At 45.7% G+C, this 21,252-nt stretch overlaps 1 protein-coding gene across 3 annotated transcripts in view; it reads left to right on the top strand.

Moving 5' to 3' along the window:
- Positions 1-21,252, top strand: part of ALS2CL (ALS2 C-terminal like) — a 78,478-nt gene that overhangs the window by 54,074 nt on the left and 3,152 nt on the right. For all 3 annotated transcript variants that reach the window (XM_083579360.1, XM_083579359.1, XM_083579358.1), the window contains exons 16-24: positions 693-817; positions 3,804-3,977; positions 4,639-4,729; positions 6,324-6,481; positions 8,697-8,759; positions 10,329-10,502; positions 12,359-12,401; positions 14,139-14,200; positions 17,861-18,010. In XM_083579360.1, the coding sequence (XP_083435486.1) occupies positions 693-817; positions 3,804-3,977; positions 4,639-4,729; positions 6,324-6,481; positions 8,697-8,759; positions 10,329-10,502; positions 12,359-12,401; positions 14,139-14,200; positions 17,861-18,010 (1,040 nt within the window). The remainder of the gene's footprint in view (positions 1-692; positions 818-3,803; positions 3,978-4,638; positions 4,730-6,323; positions 6,482-8,696; positions 8,760-10,328; positions 10,503-12,358; positions 12,402-14,138; positions 14,201-17,860; positions 18,011-21,252) is intronic.

Raw genomic sequence — 21,252 nt, 5'->3', positions numbered from 1 at the left:
CCAGTCGGGCATGTGTCTCTGCCAGGGTCCTACTCGAGTGTAGGATGAGCTCTTGACAACCCCTGCTCTTGGACTTACTCTGCCTGGAGAACAGTGGGGGCATTAATGAATATTTGGAGTTGCGTGTAAAGGTAAAGGGACCCCTGACCATCAGGTCCAGTCATGACCGACTCTGGGGTTGCGGCGCTCATCTCACTTTACTGGCCAAGGGAGCCAGCGTACAGCTTCCGGGTCATGTGGCTAGCATGACGAAGCCGTTTCTGGCAAACCAGAGCAGCGCATGGAGACGCCGTTTACTTTCCCGCCGGAGCGGTACCTATTTATCTACTTGCACTTTGACGTGCTTTCAAACTGCTAGGTTGGCAGGAGCAGGGACCAAGCAACGGGAGCTCACCCCGTCACGGGGATTCAAACCGCCGACCTTCTGATCGGCAAGTCCTAGGCTCTGTGGTTTAACCCACAGCGCCACCCGCGTCCCGGAGTTGTGTGTACCATGGCCCAATAGGGATGATTTAGATAAGGCTTTCCCATTCCCCCCACAAAGCAGGAATCTCAATTTGCCAGAGGAAATGCCATCCTTGCCAATGATGCCAGGCTCCCCGAAATTCTGTTGCTGCTATACAATCCAGGGTATGAATGGTTTTGAATGAATGAATGAAAAATTAACTCTGGCTTTTGGGGATGGTTTTCAGGGCAAACTGACCTTCCCAAATGGATTCACCCTGGAGGGCACGTTCAGCAGCAAATCGACCCACGGGCTGCAAACTCAAGGAATCCTGGACACGTCCGGTGAACAGGATGACACCGCAGAGAAACTGTAAGTGGGAGTCGAGAGCGTTGTTTACTTCTGAAAAAACGTTCTTTCATATGTGGTCGACTTGTAAAAGGGTAAAGGAGTATTGGGAAATAATAATAATAACAACACAGTGGTACCTCAGATTACATACGCTTCAGGTTACATATGCTTCAGGTTACAGACTCCGCTTACCCAGAAATAGTGCTTCAGGTTAAGAACTTTGCTTCAGGATGAGAACTGAAATCGTGCTCCGGCGGCGCAGCGGCAGCAGGAGGCCCCATTAGCTAAAGTGGTGCTTCAGGTTAAGAACAGTTTCAGGTTAAGTACGGACCTCTGGAACGAATTAATTACTTAACCTGAGGTACCACTGTAAATAATTTTATTTATACCCCGCCCTCCCCAGCCAAGACCGGGCTCAGGGCGGCTAACACCAGATATAAAACAATTGAAATACAATTTAAAAAGCAAGATTAAAATACAACATTAAAATGCAGCCTCATTTGAGCAGAAACTCAAAAAACTTTTTTGGGGATGAAAACGTCAAGTCTTCACCAACTATCCAGACTGGTCCTGCGTGGACCAGAAAATAATTTATAATGAAGTGAAAATAATGTTTAAAAGCACCTTTCCCCAAAAAGCCAGAGTCCTTTTTTTGGGTGGGTGGGGGGTAATTCAGATGGAAATTCCCAGGTGTCAAGAAGGGTTATTTATGTATGCCACTATGGCGGCCCGAGGCAAAAAATGGAAAACGAGCGAGGTCCCAACCAAAGAAGAATGGCAACTTAAGCTGACGGAATATGCACAGCTTGCGGACATAACATATAGAATAAGAGGACAAGAAGAACATGTTTGGAGAAGATTGGACAATGTTTATTGACTATATGGGGGGAATGACCGCTCCCCGCTTAAAACGGGGGCGCCCTTTGCGTGGACGCGTGCAGCCCCTAGATCTGGAGCGGCTCCATCAGCATAGGCTTGGCTTTGCCTTCCCTCAGGTGGGATACCTGGAGGTCTCCGCCTACCTCAGTCAGTTGTCCAATCCCACCTGGGGGAAGCGTTGCCAAGGAGACCAGGCCAGGTAGGGGAGGGATTACCTGCCCACACAATAGAGGGAGGATCTTACCTGGGAATCCTCACGTTGGCTTACGTTGGCAGCCTTCAGATAAATTCAACGGTGTAAATAAGCTTCGATGGAAGTAATAATAAATAGGGAATGGTTTCGTTTATGTAAAATCTGCAGGGATTTATGATATGTAAAATGAACCACGGAAAAGGGAAGAAGGGGAGCCATTGATATTTTAAGGTTGTATAAATGAATATTCTAATTTTTAAAACAGAAAATGTAATAAAAATTATATTGTGATTATTTTGCTATAGCAGCCCCAGACTTTGAATCGCAGACAGAAAATTTAATAAAAATTGTATAGACAGATCGATTAAATTAGATTAAATTAGATCGATTAAAGAGAGCTTGGTTAACCTCTTAAGTACCAGTGCTTTGGCCTAAAGCGGGGGCAACTTTCTTTCTGCATTTCATAGGCTTGTCGAATCAAGAGGGAATCTCAAGGGCTGTTACTGTTGTTAGCCGCTCTGAGCCGGGCTTTGGCTGGGAAGGGTGGGATATAAATAAAAATTATTATTATTATTATTATTATTATTATTATTATTATTATTATTATCCAGTCCAACCCCCTTCCACACAGGAATTGCAGCAGATGTTGGGGCAGCCGTTCCCTCTTAGCCTAACCTCCCTCACAAGGTTGTTTTTGTGGGGGTTAAAACGGAGGCGAGTGGGAACCGCGGTTATTACGATTATTTCGTTATTGTTTTACCACGACGCAAACACGTTTAGAGTCCGTGCTTTTGCTGCCCCCTTGAGCTCTTCGGAGGAAAGGCGAGGAATAAATATAATTAAAAGAAGACAACAAATGTGGGAATGGAGAAGCGTTGCCTGGGGTGAAGGATCGTTTGTGGCGATTTGATCTTAATTTATTTCTTGCGTTTACACCACACCTTTCTCCTCCCCAATGAGGAGCTTAAAATGGCACACACGGCCCTTTCCCTCCTCGTTCAGTCCCCATGACAACAGCAACCCTGAGAGGGAGACAGGGAGAAGGCGGCGACAGGCCCAAGGTGGAGACTCGAACCCGAGTCTCCCAGGTCCCTAATCCAGCCTTTCTCAAGCTTTGATGCCGTTGAACTACAACTCCTATCTCACACACACCCCAGCCAGCTTGGCCAGTGGTCAGGGATGATGGGTCTTGTATCTCAAGAACATCTGAGAGAGGCTGCTCTAACCACTGCACCACACTTCCTCTCTTGGCTCATTCACACAGGGATGCTGCCTCTGTTACTCTGCAGCTGTCAAGGGACGTGAATGTAGGGGTTTGTGTGAATTTAAATGCATAGCAGGGGGTTGGACTATATATATATATATATATATATATATAATATTTTATTTTTTACCAACCACCAAAACAGAAACAGTGAACCCCTCCCCACAGGCAACTGATACACTGGGTATACAATATTCAATAATATACATATTCAATAATATACATATTCCATATTATTCAACAATAACATATTCAAATCAACCATATGTACACTTCTATATACCTTTGCACTCCTCCTTCCACAAGGTTTATTTAACTTTTAACATTTTAATTGCCCCAAATTCTTCATATAATTCAATATCTTCTCAAACCAATCCTCCTCTTTCTCACTGACCTTAAACCCTTTCATTTTATGTATCTTCCCAGTTAGATATTCTAAGATTATAATATTATTCAGTTTTTCCCTCCATTGGTTCACCCCTAGCTCTTCTGCATTTTCCTGATTACTCGCTATAACCGTCTGGCTGCAATTACCATCAGTTTTACCCATTTGCATTCCTCTTTTGTTTTTAACCTGGTAACGGGGGGTTGGACTAGATGACCCTCGGTGTCCCTTCCGACTCTGTGATTCTTGGAGACCTTGTCTGAGAAACCTTTCTCTCCTTGTTCAGCCAGCTGGGTCAGGAAGTATTCCCGGTTGAGAAAAGATGGGAAGGCCTCTGCAGCCCCTTCCTGGAGTTCATCCGCTCAGGTGGTCAAGGGGAAACAGAGGAGGCTTTCATGGGCTTCCACGTTCAGACGAGCAAAGAGCTGAGGAAGTCCCAGGAGTATCTCTTCTGCCACAGGTGAGGAGAAGGGGTTGGAGCGAAACCTGAACTCAGGTCACATTTGAAAAGGGAGCAGAGACCATATAACCCCGGTCCAGACCTACATTGGCTCCCAGTACGTTTCCGAGCACAATTCAAAGTGTTGGTGCTGACCTTTCAAGCCCTAAATGGCCTCAGCCCAGTATAATAATAATTAATAATAATAATAATAATAATTTATTTATACCCCACCCATCTGGCTGGGTTTCCCCAGCCACTTTGGGTGGCTTCCAACAAAGTATTAAAATACAGTAGTCTGTTAAACATTAAAAGGCTTCCCTAAACAGGGCTGCCTTCAGATGTCTTCTAAAAGTCGGGTAGTTATTCTTCTCTTTGACATCTGGTGGGAAGGTGTTCCACAGGGCGGGCGCCACCACCGAGAAGGCCCTCTGCCTGGTTCCCTGTAACTTGGCTTCTCGCAGGGAGGGAACGGCCAGAAGGCCCTCGGAGCTGGACCTCAGTGTCCAGGCAGAACCTCCACCCGCATCATTCTGCCTGGACGATGTTGGATATGTGGCTGTAAAATTTTAATTTGAAAAACCAAATAAATAATAAGAATAAAAAATTGGAGGCAAATCATGCTAGGAGATGTTTTGAGTGGTGATGGACTACTGCGCTCTGTTAATCTTTGTCCTCTCAGAGGGACTGAAGAGACTCCCAGGAAAGTTGACTACCTTGAAGAACTCATTGAACACCAGGAGAAAGATGACCTGCAAGATTACCTGCACCAGGTAACTTGTTCCACGCTGTTTCATAATAGCTCGGTTGGTGAGTGTGTGATCCTGATAACCCCAAGCAGGGCCATCTTTAGCACATGCGCCCCCGGGGTGCAAAGATCTGCCCAGCACCTCCAAATTAACTTTTATTATGCCTTATGTCAATATTACGGGACGCGGGTGGCGCTGTGGGTAAAACCTCAGCGCCTAGGACTTGCCGATCGCATGGTTGGCGGTTCGAATCCCTGCGGTGGGGTGCGCTCCTGTCGTTTGGTCCCAGCGCCTGCCAACCTAGCAGTTCGAAAGCACTCCTGGGTGCAAGTAGATAAATAGGGACCGCTTACCAGCGGGAAGGTAAACGGCGTTCCGTGTGCTGCGCTGGTTTGCCAGATGCAGCTTGTCACACTGGCCACGTGACCCAGAAGTGTCTGCGGACAGCACTGGCTCCCGGCCTCTAGAGTGAGATGAGCGCACAACCCTAGAGTCTGTCAAGACTGGCCCGTACGGGCAGGGGTACCTTTACCTTTTATGTCAATATTGAGGACGCGGGTGGCACTGTGGTCTAAACCGACTGGAAGGTCAGCGGTTCAAATCCCCGCAACAGGGTGAGCTCCCGTTGTTCGGTCCCTGCTCCTCCCAACCTAGCCTTGAATCTTTTTTTAAAAATTGGTTTTACAATTTTATATTCAGCATAATCATCATCAACACAAGAAGATATATATTAATCCTAATATCCCCCCACCCACCACCACCACCCCTGACTTCTCTCAAATTCCTCTTCTGGTTCTTTAAATATTTGCTTCTTCTGCCTATTTTATTTTACCTTAATTTTCAAATCTTTTAACTACATGTTCTTATATTCTTATCATTTTTATACCAAATCTTTCCAAATTACCTCTTACACTTTGTTATTTTCCCAGTTATTGCTCCTTAACTTTCACACTTGTTTTCTTAATTGTGTTTGCTCAAACCCTGCTAGGGAGTCCACTTTTTTACAATATTTCTGTATGTACAAATAAACGGTTCCCAATCTTTTTAAAGTCTCTATTGTCCTTATCTGTAAGTTTACTCATAAGCTTCTCCATTTTCGTATATTCCATAAGTTTTGCTTGGCACTCTTCTTTCGTGTCTTTTCATCTTTCCATTTTTGGGCTAGCAAGATCCTAGCCGCTGTTGTAGCATGCATGAAAAACTTCTTCCAGTCTTTTGGCAAGTCCTGTCCTGTAATACCTAACAAAAAGGCTTCTGGGGTTTTTTTTAACAAACGTCTTAAACATGTTTTTCATTTCATTGTACAGTCATACCTCTTGTTACGTTTGGTTCAGGTTACGTCTTTTCAGGTTGCGTCCTGCGGCAACCTGGAAGTACCAGAAAGGGTTACTTCCGGGTTTCGCCGCTCGCGCATGTGCAGATGCTCAAAATGATGTCATGTGCATGCGCAGAAGCAGCGAATCGTGACCCGCAGATGCAGGTTGCATTCTGCTCATGTTGCGAACGGGGCTCCGGAACGGATCCCGTTCGCAACCAGAGGTACGACTGTAAATCAGTTCCCAATAGCTGAGTCTTGCCTTGAATCTGAAGAGGCTGTGTTTTCCCATCGCTTTTGCAGGCGCTGCAATCTTCTCTGCACCCGCTGGGGAAATTCCTGAAGGCTCTGACGTTGGCGTTCCAAGCCAGCTACTCTGGAATTGGAGCAAACAAGCATCTTCTCAGCATGGCGCAAGAGGAGGTCAAGCATTACGCAAAGAAGATTTGGGAATTCTACCAGTACGTATTTGCACGCTGTGGCGCCCCTCTGGGATGGTCGTTTTTGCTCCGAGAAACTCAAAGAGGATCCACCTTGCAGGTGACCTCTTACATAGCTTACCTTGCAGCAAATTTTGCCAGGGAATTCTTTTCAAGGATGTGCTAGTGAAATCCAAACCCCCAGGGCTTTTGTATATGTGGAGAGAGTCTCTTCCTTTAAATTCCTAGGAGTTTATCTCAGTGAAGACCTTACTTGGAAAATAAATACAACCCAGGAGGTTAAGAAAGCCCAACAGAGACTCCATCTCCTCAGAGTATTGCAGAAGAACGATGTCAAACAACATTTGATGATCTCCTTCTACCGGTCCACAATAGAAAGTGTCCTTTCCTACTGCATCACAGTGTGGGACGCTGGTTTGACATCATCTGATAGGAAGTGCCTACAGAGGGTGGTGAATACAGCACAAGATATTATGGGCTGTCCCATGAATCCGCTGGATGAAATAGCGGAAGAACGTTGCCTCAGGAGAGTGAGGAAAATTCTCAGGGATGATTCACACGCTGGCCGGCACTTTCTTGATCTCCTGCCCTCGGGCAGAAGATATAGAAGCACGATTAGTCGCACCAACAGGGTAAAGAACAGCTTCTATCCTGCTCTGTTAGACTGCTGAATGAAAAGATAACAACAGGGCAACTGACTTTCGGGTTTGGTGGGTGTGCAACAGTAAACGAGGGGAATTAAGACTAAGAGAGCTGAGTGGGGGGGTGCTCGTGTAATCTCACTATATACAAGTTGTACAAGTGACAATAAAGTATTTCAGTATCAATATGCAGATAAGTAATGATGGGGCCCTGGAACATGGTTGCCGTTTAGAGGGAGTGATAATGGTTCCTGTCACAGCCAATGCAGGAGTTTAGTGAAGATAGAAACAGGGTCCAGGAAGTATTGGAATCCTGGGGTTTCGCAGAAGCACAAGAAATCTTTAATAGAATAATTCACAGGAAGCAAATCCAATGAGCGTCCTCGGTAGCCAATGGGTGCTGAGTCTTGGGTGGCAGAAGGAGAGAGTATGAAATGAGGCACCCTTGGGAGAGCCTGGCTGGTGAACTGCAATTCCCAGTATTCTTGGATGCAAACCAGACCAGTCTTTAAAGTTTTTCACGGGTAGCTAATGGTGGGAATGTTGAGGATAGTAGGAGAGGCTATATTGATTAAATATTCTCCTTCCTCGCTCACACTAGTGAGCTAGTGTTGTTGTTTAGTCGTTTAGTCGTGTCCGACTCTTCGTGACCCCCTGGACCAGAGCACGCCAGGCACTCCTGTCTTCCACTGCCTCCTGCAGTTTGGTCAAACTCATGCTGGTAGATTTGAGAACACTATCCAACCGTCTCGTCCTCTGTCATCCCCTTCTCCTTGTGCCCTCCATTTTTCCCAACATAAGGGTCTTTTCCAGGGAGTCTTCTCTTCTCCTGAGGTGACCAAAGTATTGGAGCCTCAGCTTCAGGATCTGTCCTTCCAGTGAGCACTCAGGGCTGATTTCCTTCAGAATGGAGAGGTTTGATCTTCTTGCAGTCCATGGGACTCTCAAGAGTCTCCTCCAGCACCATAATTCAAAAGCATCCATTCTTCGGCGATCAGCCTTCTTTATGGTCCAGCTCTCACTTCCATACATCACTACTGGGAAAACCATAGCTTTAACTATACGGACCTTTGTTGGCAAGGTGATGTCTCTGCTTTTTAAGATGCTGTCTAGGTTTGTCATTGCTTTTCTCCCAAGAAGCAGGCGTCTCTTAATTTCGTGGCTGCTGTCACCACCTGCAGTGATCACGGAGCCCAAGAAAGTAAAATCTCTCACTGCCTCCATTTCTTTCCCTTCTATTTGCCAGGAGGTGATGGGACCAGTGGCCATGATCTTCCTTTTTTTGATGTTGAGCTTCAGACCATATTTTGCGCTCTCCTCTTTCACCCTCAATAAAAGGTTCTTTAATTTCTCCTCACTTTCTGCCATCAAGGTTGTGTCATCTGCATATCTGAGGTTGTTGATATTTTTTCCGGCAATCTTAATTCCAGCTAGGGAAGTAAGCTAGTAGCAAAGCACATTCCCTTGTACATAGCAGGAAGCTAGCTGATAGATTTGTTAGAACCATTTGAGTTCAGCAATCCTGTCTGGCTTGTGAGCACCCACTGATTTTAAGTGGCCCTAATTTCCTTTTATTTGCTGTTTTTGCCATTCAGGGGCTTGCTGCGTCTTGCGTTGGAGGTCAAAGGTCAACCGTCTGCTGGAGGCATGGAGGACAGGTAGTGGCACGAGATGGTTTTCTTGCTTCTTGAATGCAGGAAGTTGCTTCACACTGATTCAGATCCTTGGTCCAGCTAGTTCAGTATTGTCGACACTGGCTGGCAGCAGCTCGCCAGGTTTTTCAGCCCTAATTGGATGCCCTTGAGGATACCCTTGACCATGCCCTACCATTGACCCACAACCCTTATAATATGGGCATAGCCCCTGCCCTCCCAATTAATTATCACCATTGTGGGTTACATCCTAGTCCTATTTTAAAGTGCATTGCAATCTATTTATTTATTTGCAATTAGATTCTACTTTGGGGAGCAGGGTGGCGCTGTGGTCTAAACCACTGAGCCTCTCGGGCTTGCCGATCAGAAGATCGGCGGTTCAAATCCCCGCAATGGGGTGAGCTCTCGTTGCTCGGTCCCAGCTCCTGCCAACCTAGCAGTTCGAAAGCACGTCAAAGTGCAAGTAGATCAATAGGTACCGCTCCAGTGGGAAGGTAAACGGCATTTCCGTGCGCTGCTCTGGTTCGCCAGAAGCGGCTTAGTCATGCTGGCCACATGACCCGCAAGCTGTCTGCGGACAAACGCCGGCTCCCTTGGCCTATAGAGCGAGATGAGCACCACAACCCCAGAGTCGTTTGCGACTGGAATTAACTGTCAGGGGTTCTTTACCTTTTTAGATTCTACTTTATTTTCCTTCTAGAGCTCCATCAAAGCCCACGGTGTGCTTAGCAACAGGGGATTCTGATCAAAAACAGGTCCCTGCCCCTATGATCCTACAGGAAAAGACCCTCTCCCACTAACCTACCCTCAACGGTTGGCTCCATTCTGACCCAGCTACTTGATTTGAATGCATTAATCCAATTTGAGGTTTCGTTTTCAATCAAGCAGTGTCTAAATTTTACAAAATAGACACTGCATTTTTTTAAAAAAAAAATCCTATATACGCTGCTCTGTTTCCAAGGCTGGTTTGCGAAAAGCAAGCGCCAAGCACAAGGTACTCTGTGAATAATAATAATAATAATAATAATAATAATAATAATAATAATTTATTATTTATACCCCACCCATCTGGCTGGGTTTCCCCAGCCACTCTGGGCGGCTTTCAACAGAGTGTTAAAATACAGTAGTCTGTTAAACATTAAAAGCTTCCCTAATGAGGGCTGCCTTCAGATGTCTTCTAAAAGTCTGGTAGTTGTTCTACTCTTTGACATCTGGTGGGAGGGCGTTCCACAGGGCGGGGGCCACTACCGAGAAGGCCCTCTGCCTGGTTCCCTGTAACTTGGCTTCTCGCAGGGAGGGAACCGCCAGAAGGCCCTCGGCGCTGGACCTCAGTGTCCGGGCAGAACAATGGGGGTGGAGACCCTCCTTCAAATATACTGGACCAAGGCCATTTAGGGCCTTACAGGTCAGCACCAACACTTTGAATTGTGCTCAGAAATGTGCTGGGAGCCAATGTAGGTCTTTCAAGACCGGTGTTATGTGGTCTCGGCGGCCGCTCCCAGTCACCAGTCTAGCTGCCGTATTCTGGATTGCAGTCCTTTGTACAAACTTCCCTTTCTGCTTCCTCTGCCTCAGTGACCTCAACGGACCAGCCCTCGTGCTGCCCCTCATCTTGCCGTGTTTCTACCCAGAACTCTCGATGCTCTACATGCTTTACCACCAGAAAGAGGATGACCTGTATTGCCAAGGGATTGTGGATCTGAGCCTGTTTCCTGATGTTAAGCTGCTTGAATTCCTGGAGGTCCAAAAGTGAGTGGTTGCGGATGCTGTAGAAATTCTCTCCCTCCCTTTCTATCTTCTGCATGCAAAGCAGATGTTCCACCATTGAGCTAAAGCCCTTTCCCGTCATATCTTTGCTCAGTCAGTCTAGCTCAGTATTGTCCACACACTGAAATTATTATTACAGTGGTACCTCGGGTTAAGTACTTCATTCGTTCCGGAGGTCCGTTCTTAACCTGAAACTGTTCTTAACCTGAAGCACCACTTTAGCTAATGGGGCCTCCCGCTGCCGCTGGAGCACGATTTCTGTTCTCATTCTGAAGCAAAGTTCTTAACCTGAAGCACTATTTCTGGGTTAGCGGAGTCTGTAACCTGAAGCGTTTGTAACCTGAGGTACCACATCATCATCATCATCATCATCATCATTATTATTATTATTATTATTATTATTATTATTATTATTATTACAGTGGCACCTTGTTTGGCAAGGAGAGAACAGTGCCCTTGGAGGAAGTGTGTGGTGGCCAGCTATTTTTCTCCCTTTCTGATAACACTACAGTGGTACCTTGGTTCTCAAACTTAATCCGTTCCAGAAGTCTGTTCCAAAACCAAAGCGTTCCAAAACCAAGGTGCGCTTTCCCATAGAAAGTAATGCAAAAGGGATTAATCCGTTCCAGACTTTTAAAAGCAAACCCTAAAACAGCAATTTAACATGAATTCTACTATCTAACGAGACCATGGATCCATAAAATGAAAGCAATAAACAATGTGCTGCAGTCACCCAGTCAATCCATCAGTAGCTGAACTGGGTTCCACACAGTCACATTTTTTTTTAAAAAAAGAGCTGCATAAACAAAAACGCAAAATACTGTAAATAGCAAAAACAGACCTCAGCGTCACACTCAAATTGGAAGCGTAACACTCAAAACAGAGCGCGTTTGGCTTCTGAAAAGGTTTGCAAACCGGAACACATACTTCTGGGTTTGCAGTGTTTGGGTTCCAAGTTGTTTGAGTACCAAGGCATTTGAGAACCAAGGTATCACTGTATTATTCAATTGCAGCACTCGCAGGCCATTGTTTCCCAATTGTTGGTGTTTAAATTTGCCTTGAGACAGTCTTTAAACCTCTTTTGTTGACCACCAGCACTACGCTTTCCATTTTTAAGTTGGGAATAGAGTAGTTGCTTTGGAAGTTGATAATCAGTCATCTGCACAACACGACCAGTCCAACGAAGTTGATGTTGAAGAATCTGCATCTGCGGCTGGAAGCAGCATTGATTTTGAGTCCCAGTTGTTGGAAACTGCAAGAGAGTTTCCTACAAGGCATCTAGCTGGCCACTGTGAAAACAGGATTCTGGACTAGATTGGCCATTCGCTCATACCAAAAGGCTTGTGTTTTGTTCTTATCCTGTTTCCCACAATGCCTTTGGGAAGGTGTTATGTACTGAGTTGAATAGGATCCAAACTGCAGCAGTCTGATTGGTCCTAGAACAATAGGATCCAAAAGGCAGCAGTCTGATTGGTCCTAGAACAATAGGATTCAGAATGCAGCAGTCTGATTGGTCCTACAACAATGCAGCAGTATGATTGGTTGGCAGGAACCACCCAATCATGCTCCAGATAGAAGTGAATCCACAACCTGATTGGCTTACAGTAGAATTCCGGAATTAGCCAATCATGTGCAGCCCATTGTGAAAATAATGTATATAAAGCAGATACTTTGAGGGGACTTTCATTCATTCATTCCTCCTCACCACTATGAGCTGAATAAAGAGCATGAAATCACTTTGCGACTCTGAGTATATTTCAGAAGCCCACAAGCAAGCCTTGCTGCTCCAGACGCAAATCCCTGTTCCACCCTTTGACCCCGGCCTCTTCTCATTTCAGATATTTGTGGCCCCTCAAAGATCTGACGCTCACAAGTAACCAGGTAGGTCTACTCTCAGTTCTCTTCTGGTTTGCGTATGCAGTAAGCTGGGACTGGACCGCTGCAGATGACAGCGAGAGGATACCTTGAAAAAATGTAGAAATAGATCCCTCGTGTAGAACTCATTTGAGTAGCACAGGCGTGGCTCAATGGAGAAGGAGCTGCCTTGCAGGGAGAAGGAACCAGAGTCAATTCTGTGGTCTCACACACACACACATAGACAGTGGTACCTTGGTTCTCAAACTTAATCCATTCCAGAAGTCCATTCCGAAACCAAAGCGTTCTAAAACCAAGGCGAGCTTTCCCATAGAAAGTAGTGCAAAATGGATTCATCCGTTCCAGACTTTTAAAAACAACCCCTAAAACAGCAAACCCAACCAGATGGACGGGGTACAAATAATAAATCAATTCTTATTGTTGTTATTATCATAATCATCATCAGTGCTTTTTTCTGGGGGGACGCGGGGGGGGGCGCATACCCCTAAACATTTTGTGAATCTACGTTTGGCTTCATTGAGGGGCAGTTTTTCAATATGAGTAGGAAAATAAGAGTACAGTGGTGCCCCGCAAGAGGAACGCCTTGCAAGACGAAAAACCCGCTAGACGAAAGGGTTTTCCGTTTTGGAGGCGCTTCGCAAAACAAATTTCCCTATGGGCTTCCTTCGCAAGACGAAAGCCCATAGGGAAATCTCCAGGACAGCGGGGAAGCGCAGCGCGTCTTCCCCACTGTCCTCGGACCTCCTCCGAAGGCTGGCGGTGGGGCGGAGAGACCTTCTCCCCGCGCCAGCCTTCGGATGGCTGTCCTGAAGACTTGCGGTGGGAGGAGGGTTTTCCTTCCCACCGCCAACATTCAGAATGCTGTTCTGAATGTTGGCGGTGGGGAGGAAAAACCCTCCTCCCACCGCAAGCCCCGGGAACAGAGGAGAAGCGCTGCGCGCCTTCCCCTCTGTTCCCGTACCTGTCCTGAAGGCTTGCGGTGGGGAGAAAAGCCCTTCTCCGCACCGCCAGCCTGGCAAGCGGTCTCCATAGGAACGCATTAATTGATTTTCAATGCATTCCTATGGGAAACCGTGCTTCGCAAGACGAAAAACTCGCAAGAAGAAAAAACTTGCGGAACGAATTAATTTCGTCTTGCGAGGCACCACTGTACCCCTAAACATTTTTTTAGAAAAAAGCTCTGGTTGCTGTTGTTGTTGTTGTTGTTGTTATTGACAAATTCAGTGATATTTGGAATTCAGTTCTGTGGTTTCTTGAGCTGCAGCCAGTTAATATAGATAACTTAGAGGGTCTGGTGGTACAAAGGAGCTTTCCAATTTCCTAGTAATACACATCTTTTGCACGTAGTACAGGGACAGGCAAACCCGGCCCTCCAGATGTTTTGAGACTACAACTCCCATCATCCCTGACCACTGGTCCTGTTAGCTAGGGGTGATGGGAGTTGTAGTCCCAAAACACCTGGAGGGCCGAGTTTGCCTATGCCTGACGTAGAAGGTCCCAAGCTCAGTCCTCAGTGGCAACTCTGGGCAGGGCAGGGAGATATTCTGTCTGAAGCAATATTGAGCTAGTTGACCAATGGTCTGGGCTCAGCATAAGAAAGCTCCCTCACTTCCAAGCGTGGGAAGGGACCACAGCTCTGGAGCAGAACACCTGCTTTTCAAGCACAAGGTCCCAGGTGCAAGTGGATAATAAATAAATAGGAACAGCAATAATTCTATATATGTGTGTGTGTGTGTATTTTAGAGACGATCACTGGTCAAAGACCGCTGCTTTCTTTCTGCTACTGAATGTCTACAGAAGCTGATGTAAGTTGCCACCCATTTATTTTTTAAGTGGAGAAATAGTTGCGTGTTTAGACCTTTATTTTTTTTTATTTATAAATTTTTATTGATTTTCCAACATGAATTAAAACACTTTACAACTAACAATACATAGACAAACAAACATATAGACACATATAATTTCATAACCTCTTTTTCTTAAGCCTTATTTCAACGACTTCCCCATACCTCCCTTTTCTGCATCCCTGTTTTAAACTTTTTCAGCAACCCCTAATTTCAATTACTTGTGATTCACTTTCTTTAATCCTTTTTCTCTTACCCAATCATTTATCACTGCAATTCTGTTTTACGTTACCCATGACATTTTAGCACTCATTGATTTTACAACAGTTCTTAAGATAAACTTTAAATTTCTTCCAATCTTCTTCCACCGTCTCTTTTCCTTGGTCGCGGATTCTGCCAGTCATCTCAGCCAGTCCCATATAGTCTATCACCTTCGTCTGCCACTCTTCCAGCATGGGTAGTTCTTGTGTCTTCCAATACTTTGCTAAAAGAACTCTTGCTGCTGTTGTAGCATACATAAAAAACGTCCTATCTTTCCTTGACACCAATTGACCTACCATGCCCAGGAGAAAGGCCTCTGGTTTCTTATGAAAGGTACACTTAAGAACCTTCTTAATTTCATTATAGATCATTTCCCAGAAGGCCTTGATCCTTGGGCACGTCCACCAAAGGTGGTAGAAAGTACCTTCAGTTTCATTACATTTCCAGCATTTATTATTGGGCAAATGATAGCGTGTTTAGACCTTTAAACCTCCCCCTTAAATAAATTCAGACAAGACTCAAATTTTGGTTTGGTTTTTGGCCACAACTTTATTGATTACAGCAAGTGAGTGGTGCATAGGCTCTGGTTTGACTAGCTCCCTGCACCGTTGCAGGTAGCGCTGACCCAGGGCACCAGCACAGGTCAGCCAAGGGTGAACACCTGGATAAGTGGAAAGCTGGGAACAGGCTATCTCTGCCACCCAAATGCCCCCCTGGACTCAGGCATGCCAATCAGCCAAGTGGGGCAATTCCTGCCATGCCCCTGTCCCATCGACAGACAACACACGACGGCATAGCAAGGTCAAGCGCGCAAGCCCTAAATATAGAGAGAGGTGGGCGGGTGTTCCGATGCACGCACCGAAAGAGGAAGCTCTGGGTCACGTGCATAGGTATATATAGGTCCCTTGATCCGTTTAGCTTGCGTCCCATTGGCCTGATTGTACCCTGCATTAAGGGACCCACCAATTGGGTGTTGTGGCTATCCAAACGTACCCACCCACAACACAGGGTAAGGTTGCCAGGTCTCACCGCAACACGTGCCCTTTCAGGGAGGACCCGATTTAACAGCAGAAATTTGTTTCTTTTTTCCTCTTTCTTTTTCTTGACATTTTCTTTCTTTTTCTGACGAAGTAATAATCATAAATGAATAAGAATAAAAATGTGCACCCCACCATCGAGACCATTCCATTGTAACTATCCAACTTCCCAAAATTTCAACACCTCTTACGATGGTTTGACCCCTTTCCGTTTTAACAGCACACATTCTACAAACACCCTCCATATCGCCTCAAAAATCATTTCTCCTGCATATTCTCCGTCTTACTGGAATGGCACGTTAATTTATCGGTAACAGCTATATCTCACACATCTTTATACCATTCTTCCATTTTGTATTCTGCTTGCCCCTTCCACTTCCTAGCTATCATAATTTGTGCAGCTGTCAATAAATTTGTGAGCAAGTCCTTCATAGCCTGCGAACCTTCCATCCCATCATCATAAATTGATAATAATGGTTGTTGTTGTTTAGTCATTTAGTCGTGTCCGACTCTTCGTGACCCCATGGACCAGAGCATGCCAGGCACTTCTGTCTTCCACTGCCTCCCGCAGTTTGGTCAAACTCATGCTGGTAGCTTCGAGAACACTGTCCAACCATCTCGTCCTCTGTCGTCCCCTTCTCCTTGTGCCCTCTATCTTTCCCAACATCAGGGTCTTTTCCAGGGAGTCTTCTCTTCTCATGAGGTGGCCAAAGCATTGGAGCCTTAGCTTCAGGATCTGTCCTTCCAGTGAGCACTCAGGGCTGATTTCCTTCAGAATGAAGAGGTTTGATCTTCTTGCAGTCCATGGGACTCTCCAGAGTCTCCTCCAGCACCAGAATTCAAAAGCACCCATTCTTCGGCGATCAGCCTTCTTTATGGTCCGGCTCTCACTTCCATACATCACTACTGGGAAAACCATAGCTTTAACTATACGGACCTTTGTTGGCAAGGTGATGTCTTTGCTTTTTAAGATGCTGTCTAGGTTTGTCATTGCTTTTCTCCCAAGAAGCAGGCGTCTCTTAATTTCGTGACTGCAATAATAATAATGGTACCTCTGGACTTTTGGTCAGCTTTAACCAATTTTATTTTTATTTTTCCTCCTTCCATGGTGCTGGAGGCAGCTTGCATGGTTCTTGAAATATACTCAGAGTCGCAAAGTGATTTCATGCTCTTTATTCAGCTCATAGTGGTGAGGAGGAATGAATGAATGTCCCCTCAAAGTATCTGCTTTATATACATTATTTACACAATGGGCTGCACATGATTGGCTAATTCCGGAATTCTACTGTAAGCCAATCAGGTTGTGGATTCACTTCTATCTGGAGCATGATTGGGTGGTTCCTGCCAACCAATCATACTGCTGCATTGTTCTAGGACCAATCAGACTGCTGCCTTTTGGATCCTATTGTTCTAGGACCAATCCGACAGCTGCAGTTTGGATCCTATTCAACTCAGTACATAACAGTTCTGCACCTCCTTATTCTCACAACAACCCTGTGAGGTGGGTTCGGTTGAGAAATAGTAACTTCCGATGAGCTGAGTTGGGCCATGAACTTTGGTCTAACTCTCTTAACTAAGCCGTCACCCAACCCTATTGCCCTCCAGCCTGGCCAGCATGACTGCAGGTTGACAAAGGTTCCCCATTCCTCCATAGGGACTAGCAACTTGTTCATTCACCAAAAGGAAAGCAGAGATTCCCAAGGCACTGGATCATAGGCCCTATCCAAATCGAGGAGGACTAAGCCCACACTCGCCTCCCCAAGGATTTCCTTTTTTAAATAATAATAATAATTTTTATTACATTTTCAGTTTTGTCATAATCACAATTTCCATACATAAATCAATAAACTTAAACATCGCTCTATCCAAGCATCGACCTCCTCCCGCCCCTCTTTCTGACTTCTGTACATATTTGCTTTATTTTTAGCATTTCTATAACCACTGTTTTACCTTCTCTCTTATTATTATATTTCCCCTTGTTAAATGTAAATCAGTTCCTTATATTCTCATTACAAAACATTTCAACTCAAAGCTACAAACGTTTTCAGATGTTTACAATGTTCTTTCATATAGAATATGAATTTGCTCCAGTCCTTTTGAATCAGTTCGTCACGCTGATTCCGGATCTTCCTCGTCAGCTTTGCTAACTCTACGTATTCCACCATCTTAGTCAGCCATTCTTCCAGTGTTGGAATCTGCTGCGATTTCCGTTTCTGAGCCAGAAGTATCCTTGCGGCCGCCTCCCCAAGGATTTCCATATGCTTTCTGGTTTGAGTGTTTTAGGGCTTACGTTGATACTCACCAGATCGTCACCTTTTTGCAGCACTACTGTTGACCCGCGGGAAAAACTGGACATCCTCCAAAAGACATACGAGGAAATTGAGAAGACAGTGAACCGGGTGCTGGAGAAGGAATATAGCCTGCCAATGGACGACCTCTTGCCACTGCTGATGTATGTTGTGACGAGGGCAAGGTAAGGAAAACAGATCTCCTTCTTGCTCATCCTTTCCAATGTGGTTGGATCAGGTCCTCAGGAGGGTCCATTTCCGTGTCTGCAGATTGGAGTATAAATAGCTCCGCAACTGTTCCGTTGTTGCTGGTTTGTTTTGGAGCTTAGCATCATAAATTTCTTCTGGTTTTTCCCAGCTGGGGGTGGGGGTGTTATAAGAAAAAAACTGCTCCTTTTCCCTTATGGGGTACCCAAGAGCCCATATAGAGTCCTTATGTAGGTTCTCTATCGGTAGGAGAAAAATAACAGAGGCCAACCAGAGAATATTGAGAAGCAAAGCAGCTAGTAAGCCTGATATTTATTAATCTGTTGCAATAGGGTGCTCACCACCCCCCCCCCCCGCCCACCGCCCCTAAGGCAGGAGGAAGGGATCCAGAACATTGGTGTGCAAGCTCTTATATAGACTTTTGAAATTGCCTCCCCTGTAGCTCAAGAGGATGGATGGCGGCTAACAGATTGAGATTGAATCCAGACAAGACAGAAGTACTGTTTTTGGGGAGACAGGGGGAAGGTGTGGGGGACTCCCTGGTCCTGAATGGGGTAACTGTGCCCCTGAAGGACCAGGTATGCAGCCTGGGAGTCATTTTGGACTCACAGCTGTCCATGGAGGCGCAGGTCAGTTCTGTGTCCAGGGCAGCTGTTTACCAGCTCCATCTGGTACGCAGGCTAAGACCCTACCTGCCCACAGACTGTCTCGCCAGAGCGGTGCATGCTCTAGTTATTTCCTGCTTGGACTACTGCAATGCACTCCATGTGGGGCTACCTTTGAAGGTGACCCGGAAACTACAACTAATCCAGATTGCGGCAGCCAGACTGGTGACTGGGAGCGGCCGCCGAGACCATATAACACTGGTCTTGAAACACCTACATAGGCTCCCAGTACGTTTCCGAGCACAATTCAAAGTGTTGGTGCTGACCTTGAAAGCCCTAAACGGCCTCAGTCCTGTATACCTGAAGGAGCATCTCCACCCCAATCGTTCAGTGCTGAGGGCCTTCTGGCGGTTCCTTCCTTGCGAGAAATGAGGTTACGGGGAACCAGGCACAGGGTTTTCTCGGTGGTGGTACCCACCCTGTGGAACGCCCTCCCACCAGATGTCAATGAGAACAACAACTACCAGACTTTTAGAAGGCATCTGAAGGCAGCCCTGTTTAGGGAAGCTTTTAATGTTTGATGCATTACTGTATTTTAATATTTTGTTGGAAGCCGCCCAGAGTGGTTGGGGAAACCCAGCCAGATGGGTGGGGTGTAAATAATAAATTGTTGTTGTTGTTGTTGTTGTTATTAATTATTATTATTATTATTATTATTATTATTATTATTATTATTATTATTACCGTATTATTATTTATTATTATTATTATTATTATTCTGTACCCGCTGGAGTTTCTGGGTCAGCTTCAAGGGCAGCCCTGCGTAGAGCGAGCTACAATAATCAATAATCATGGTTAAAACACACCCCTCCCCTCAAGAACTCTGGGAACTGTAACTTATCATTCAGAGCTACTAATCTGACACTATTATTATTATTATTATTATTATTATTATTATTATTATTATTATTATTATTTGGGGGCAGGGTCCTTTAAAAGTATGGTTTGTACCCGCAAAGCATTTTCCTGATTTGTTTCTTGGCAAGTGGGGCTTGCATGTGGTACCTTTTAAATTTGGCAGCAAATGCAAGCCCTTCTGGGATTGGTTACAAGAGCTGCCAAGTGGAGCCGGTTCTTGCTTAAAAGCGGGGCTCCCCGTCTCAGCACTAACCAGTGCTGACAGCAAGTCCCGCTGAGATCTGCTTGCGAGTTCCCAGTTTGCAAGTGCGCAGTCGATCCCTGCTGAAAGTGGGCTTTCAGTTGATTAGATTTCAAGATGTGCTTAAAGTGCAGAGAACTGAGTTCAAGTCAGGCTACAAAGCGTGCTGACACAGTTTGAAGCTGCACATTCATAGGAAGAACAAGAGAAAGGAAAAAACAACAACTTCAGAGCTAACTTAGGCTGCGCTCAAGTTTCTTTTGAACTTGGGTCACCTGATGTCATGGTGACACCAGGTGATTGACAGGTGGCCCCACCCACCTAGAATCATAGAATCATAGAGTTGGAAGAGACCACAAGGGCCATCGAGTCCAACCCCCTGCCAAGCAGGAAACACCATCAGAGCACTCCTGACATATGGTTGTCAAGCCTCTGCTTAAAGACCTCCAAAGAAGGAGACTCCACCACACTCCTTGGCAGCAAATTCCACTGTCAAACAGCTCTTACTGTCAGGAAGTTCTTCCTAATGTTTAGGTGGAATCTTCTTTCTTGTAGTTTGGAGCCATTGCTCCGTGTCCGCTTCTCTGGAGCAGCAGAAAACAACCTTTCTCCCTCCTCTATGTGACATCCTTTTATATATTTGAACATGGCTATCATATCACCCCTTAACCTCCTCTTCTCCAGGCTAAACATGCCCAGCTCCCTTAGCCGTTCCTCATAAGGCATCGTTTCCAGGCCTTTGACCATTTTGGTTGCCCTCCTCTGGACACGTTCCAGTTTGTCAGTGTCCTTCTTGAACTGTGGTGCCAGAACTGGACACAGCACTCCAGGTGAGGTCTGATCCAAGTGGATCACCTATCCAAGTGGCACACAAGTACTGCTGTTGCTCAGGATTTGGCCTGCTGACTGGAGTCTGTATACACACACAAACAAACACCTCTACCAAGAAGCCCTTCAACACAGCTGTTTTCTCTGGCATCAGTGTTATACCCCTGAATTTATGGTGACTATACGCAACCAAGAGAGGCTGTTAATGCAAGCTATATGTATACCTGCTAGAATTATGGCTTCTGTGCAACTATTAAAGACGCAGGATTCCTTGTGCTTTTGGTCACCCTAACCAAATACAGTTATACCTCAGGTTACAGCCGCTTCAGGTTGCGTTTTTTTTGGGTTGCGGACCGCTGAAACTCAGAAGTACTGGAACGGGTTACTTCTGGGTTTCGGTGGTCGCGCATGTGCAGAAGCACTAAATTGCGCTTTGCGCATGCGCAGAAGCGCAGAATCACAACTCGTGTGTGCGCAGACGTGGGTTGCGAACGTGCATCCCGCACGGATCACGTTTGCAACCCGAGCATCCACTGTAGCAACTTGTCAAGATGTTTAATCCTGGCCTAAACCAAGATAATGGGTTTGAACTCCACTACAGGTATGGCGCTGTGGGTTAAACCACAGA

Source organism: Podarcis filfolensis, assembly GCF_964270895.1.
Source record: "Podarcis filfolensis genome assembly, chromosome: 12".
Lineage (NCBI taxonomy): Eukaryota > Metazoa > Chordata > Lepidosauria > Squamata > Lacertidae > Podarcis > Podarcis filfolensis.
Note: the sequence above shows the minus strand (reverse complement) of the source record. Positions and strands in the feature narration are given on the sequence as shown.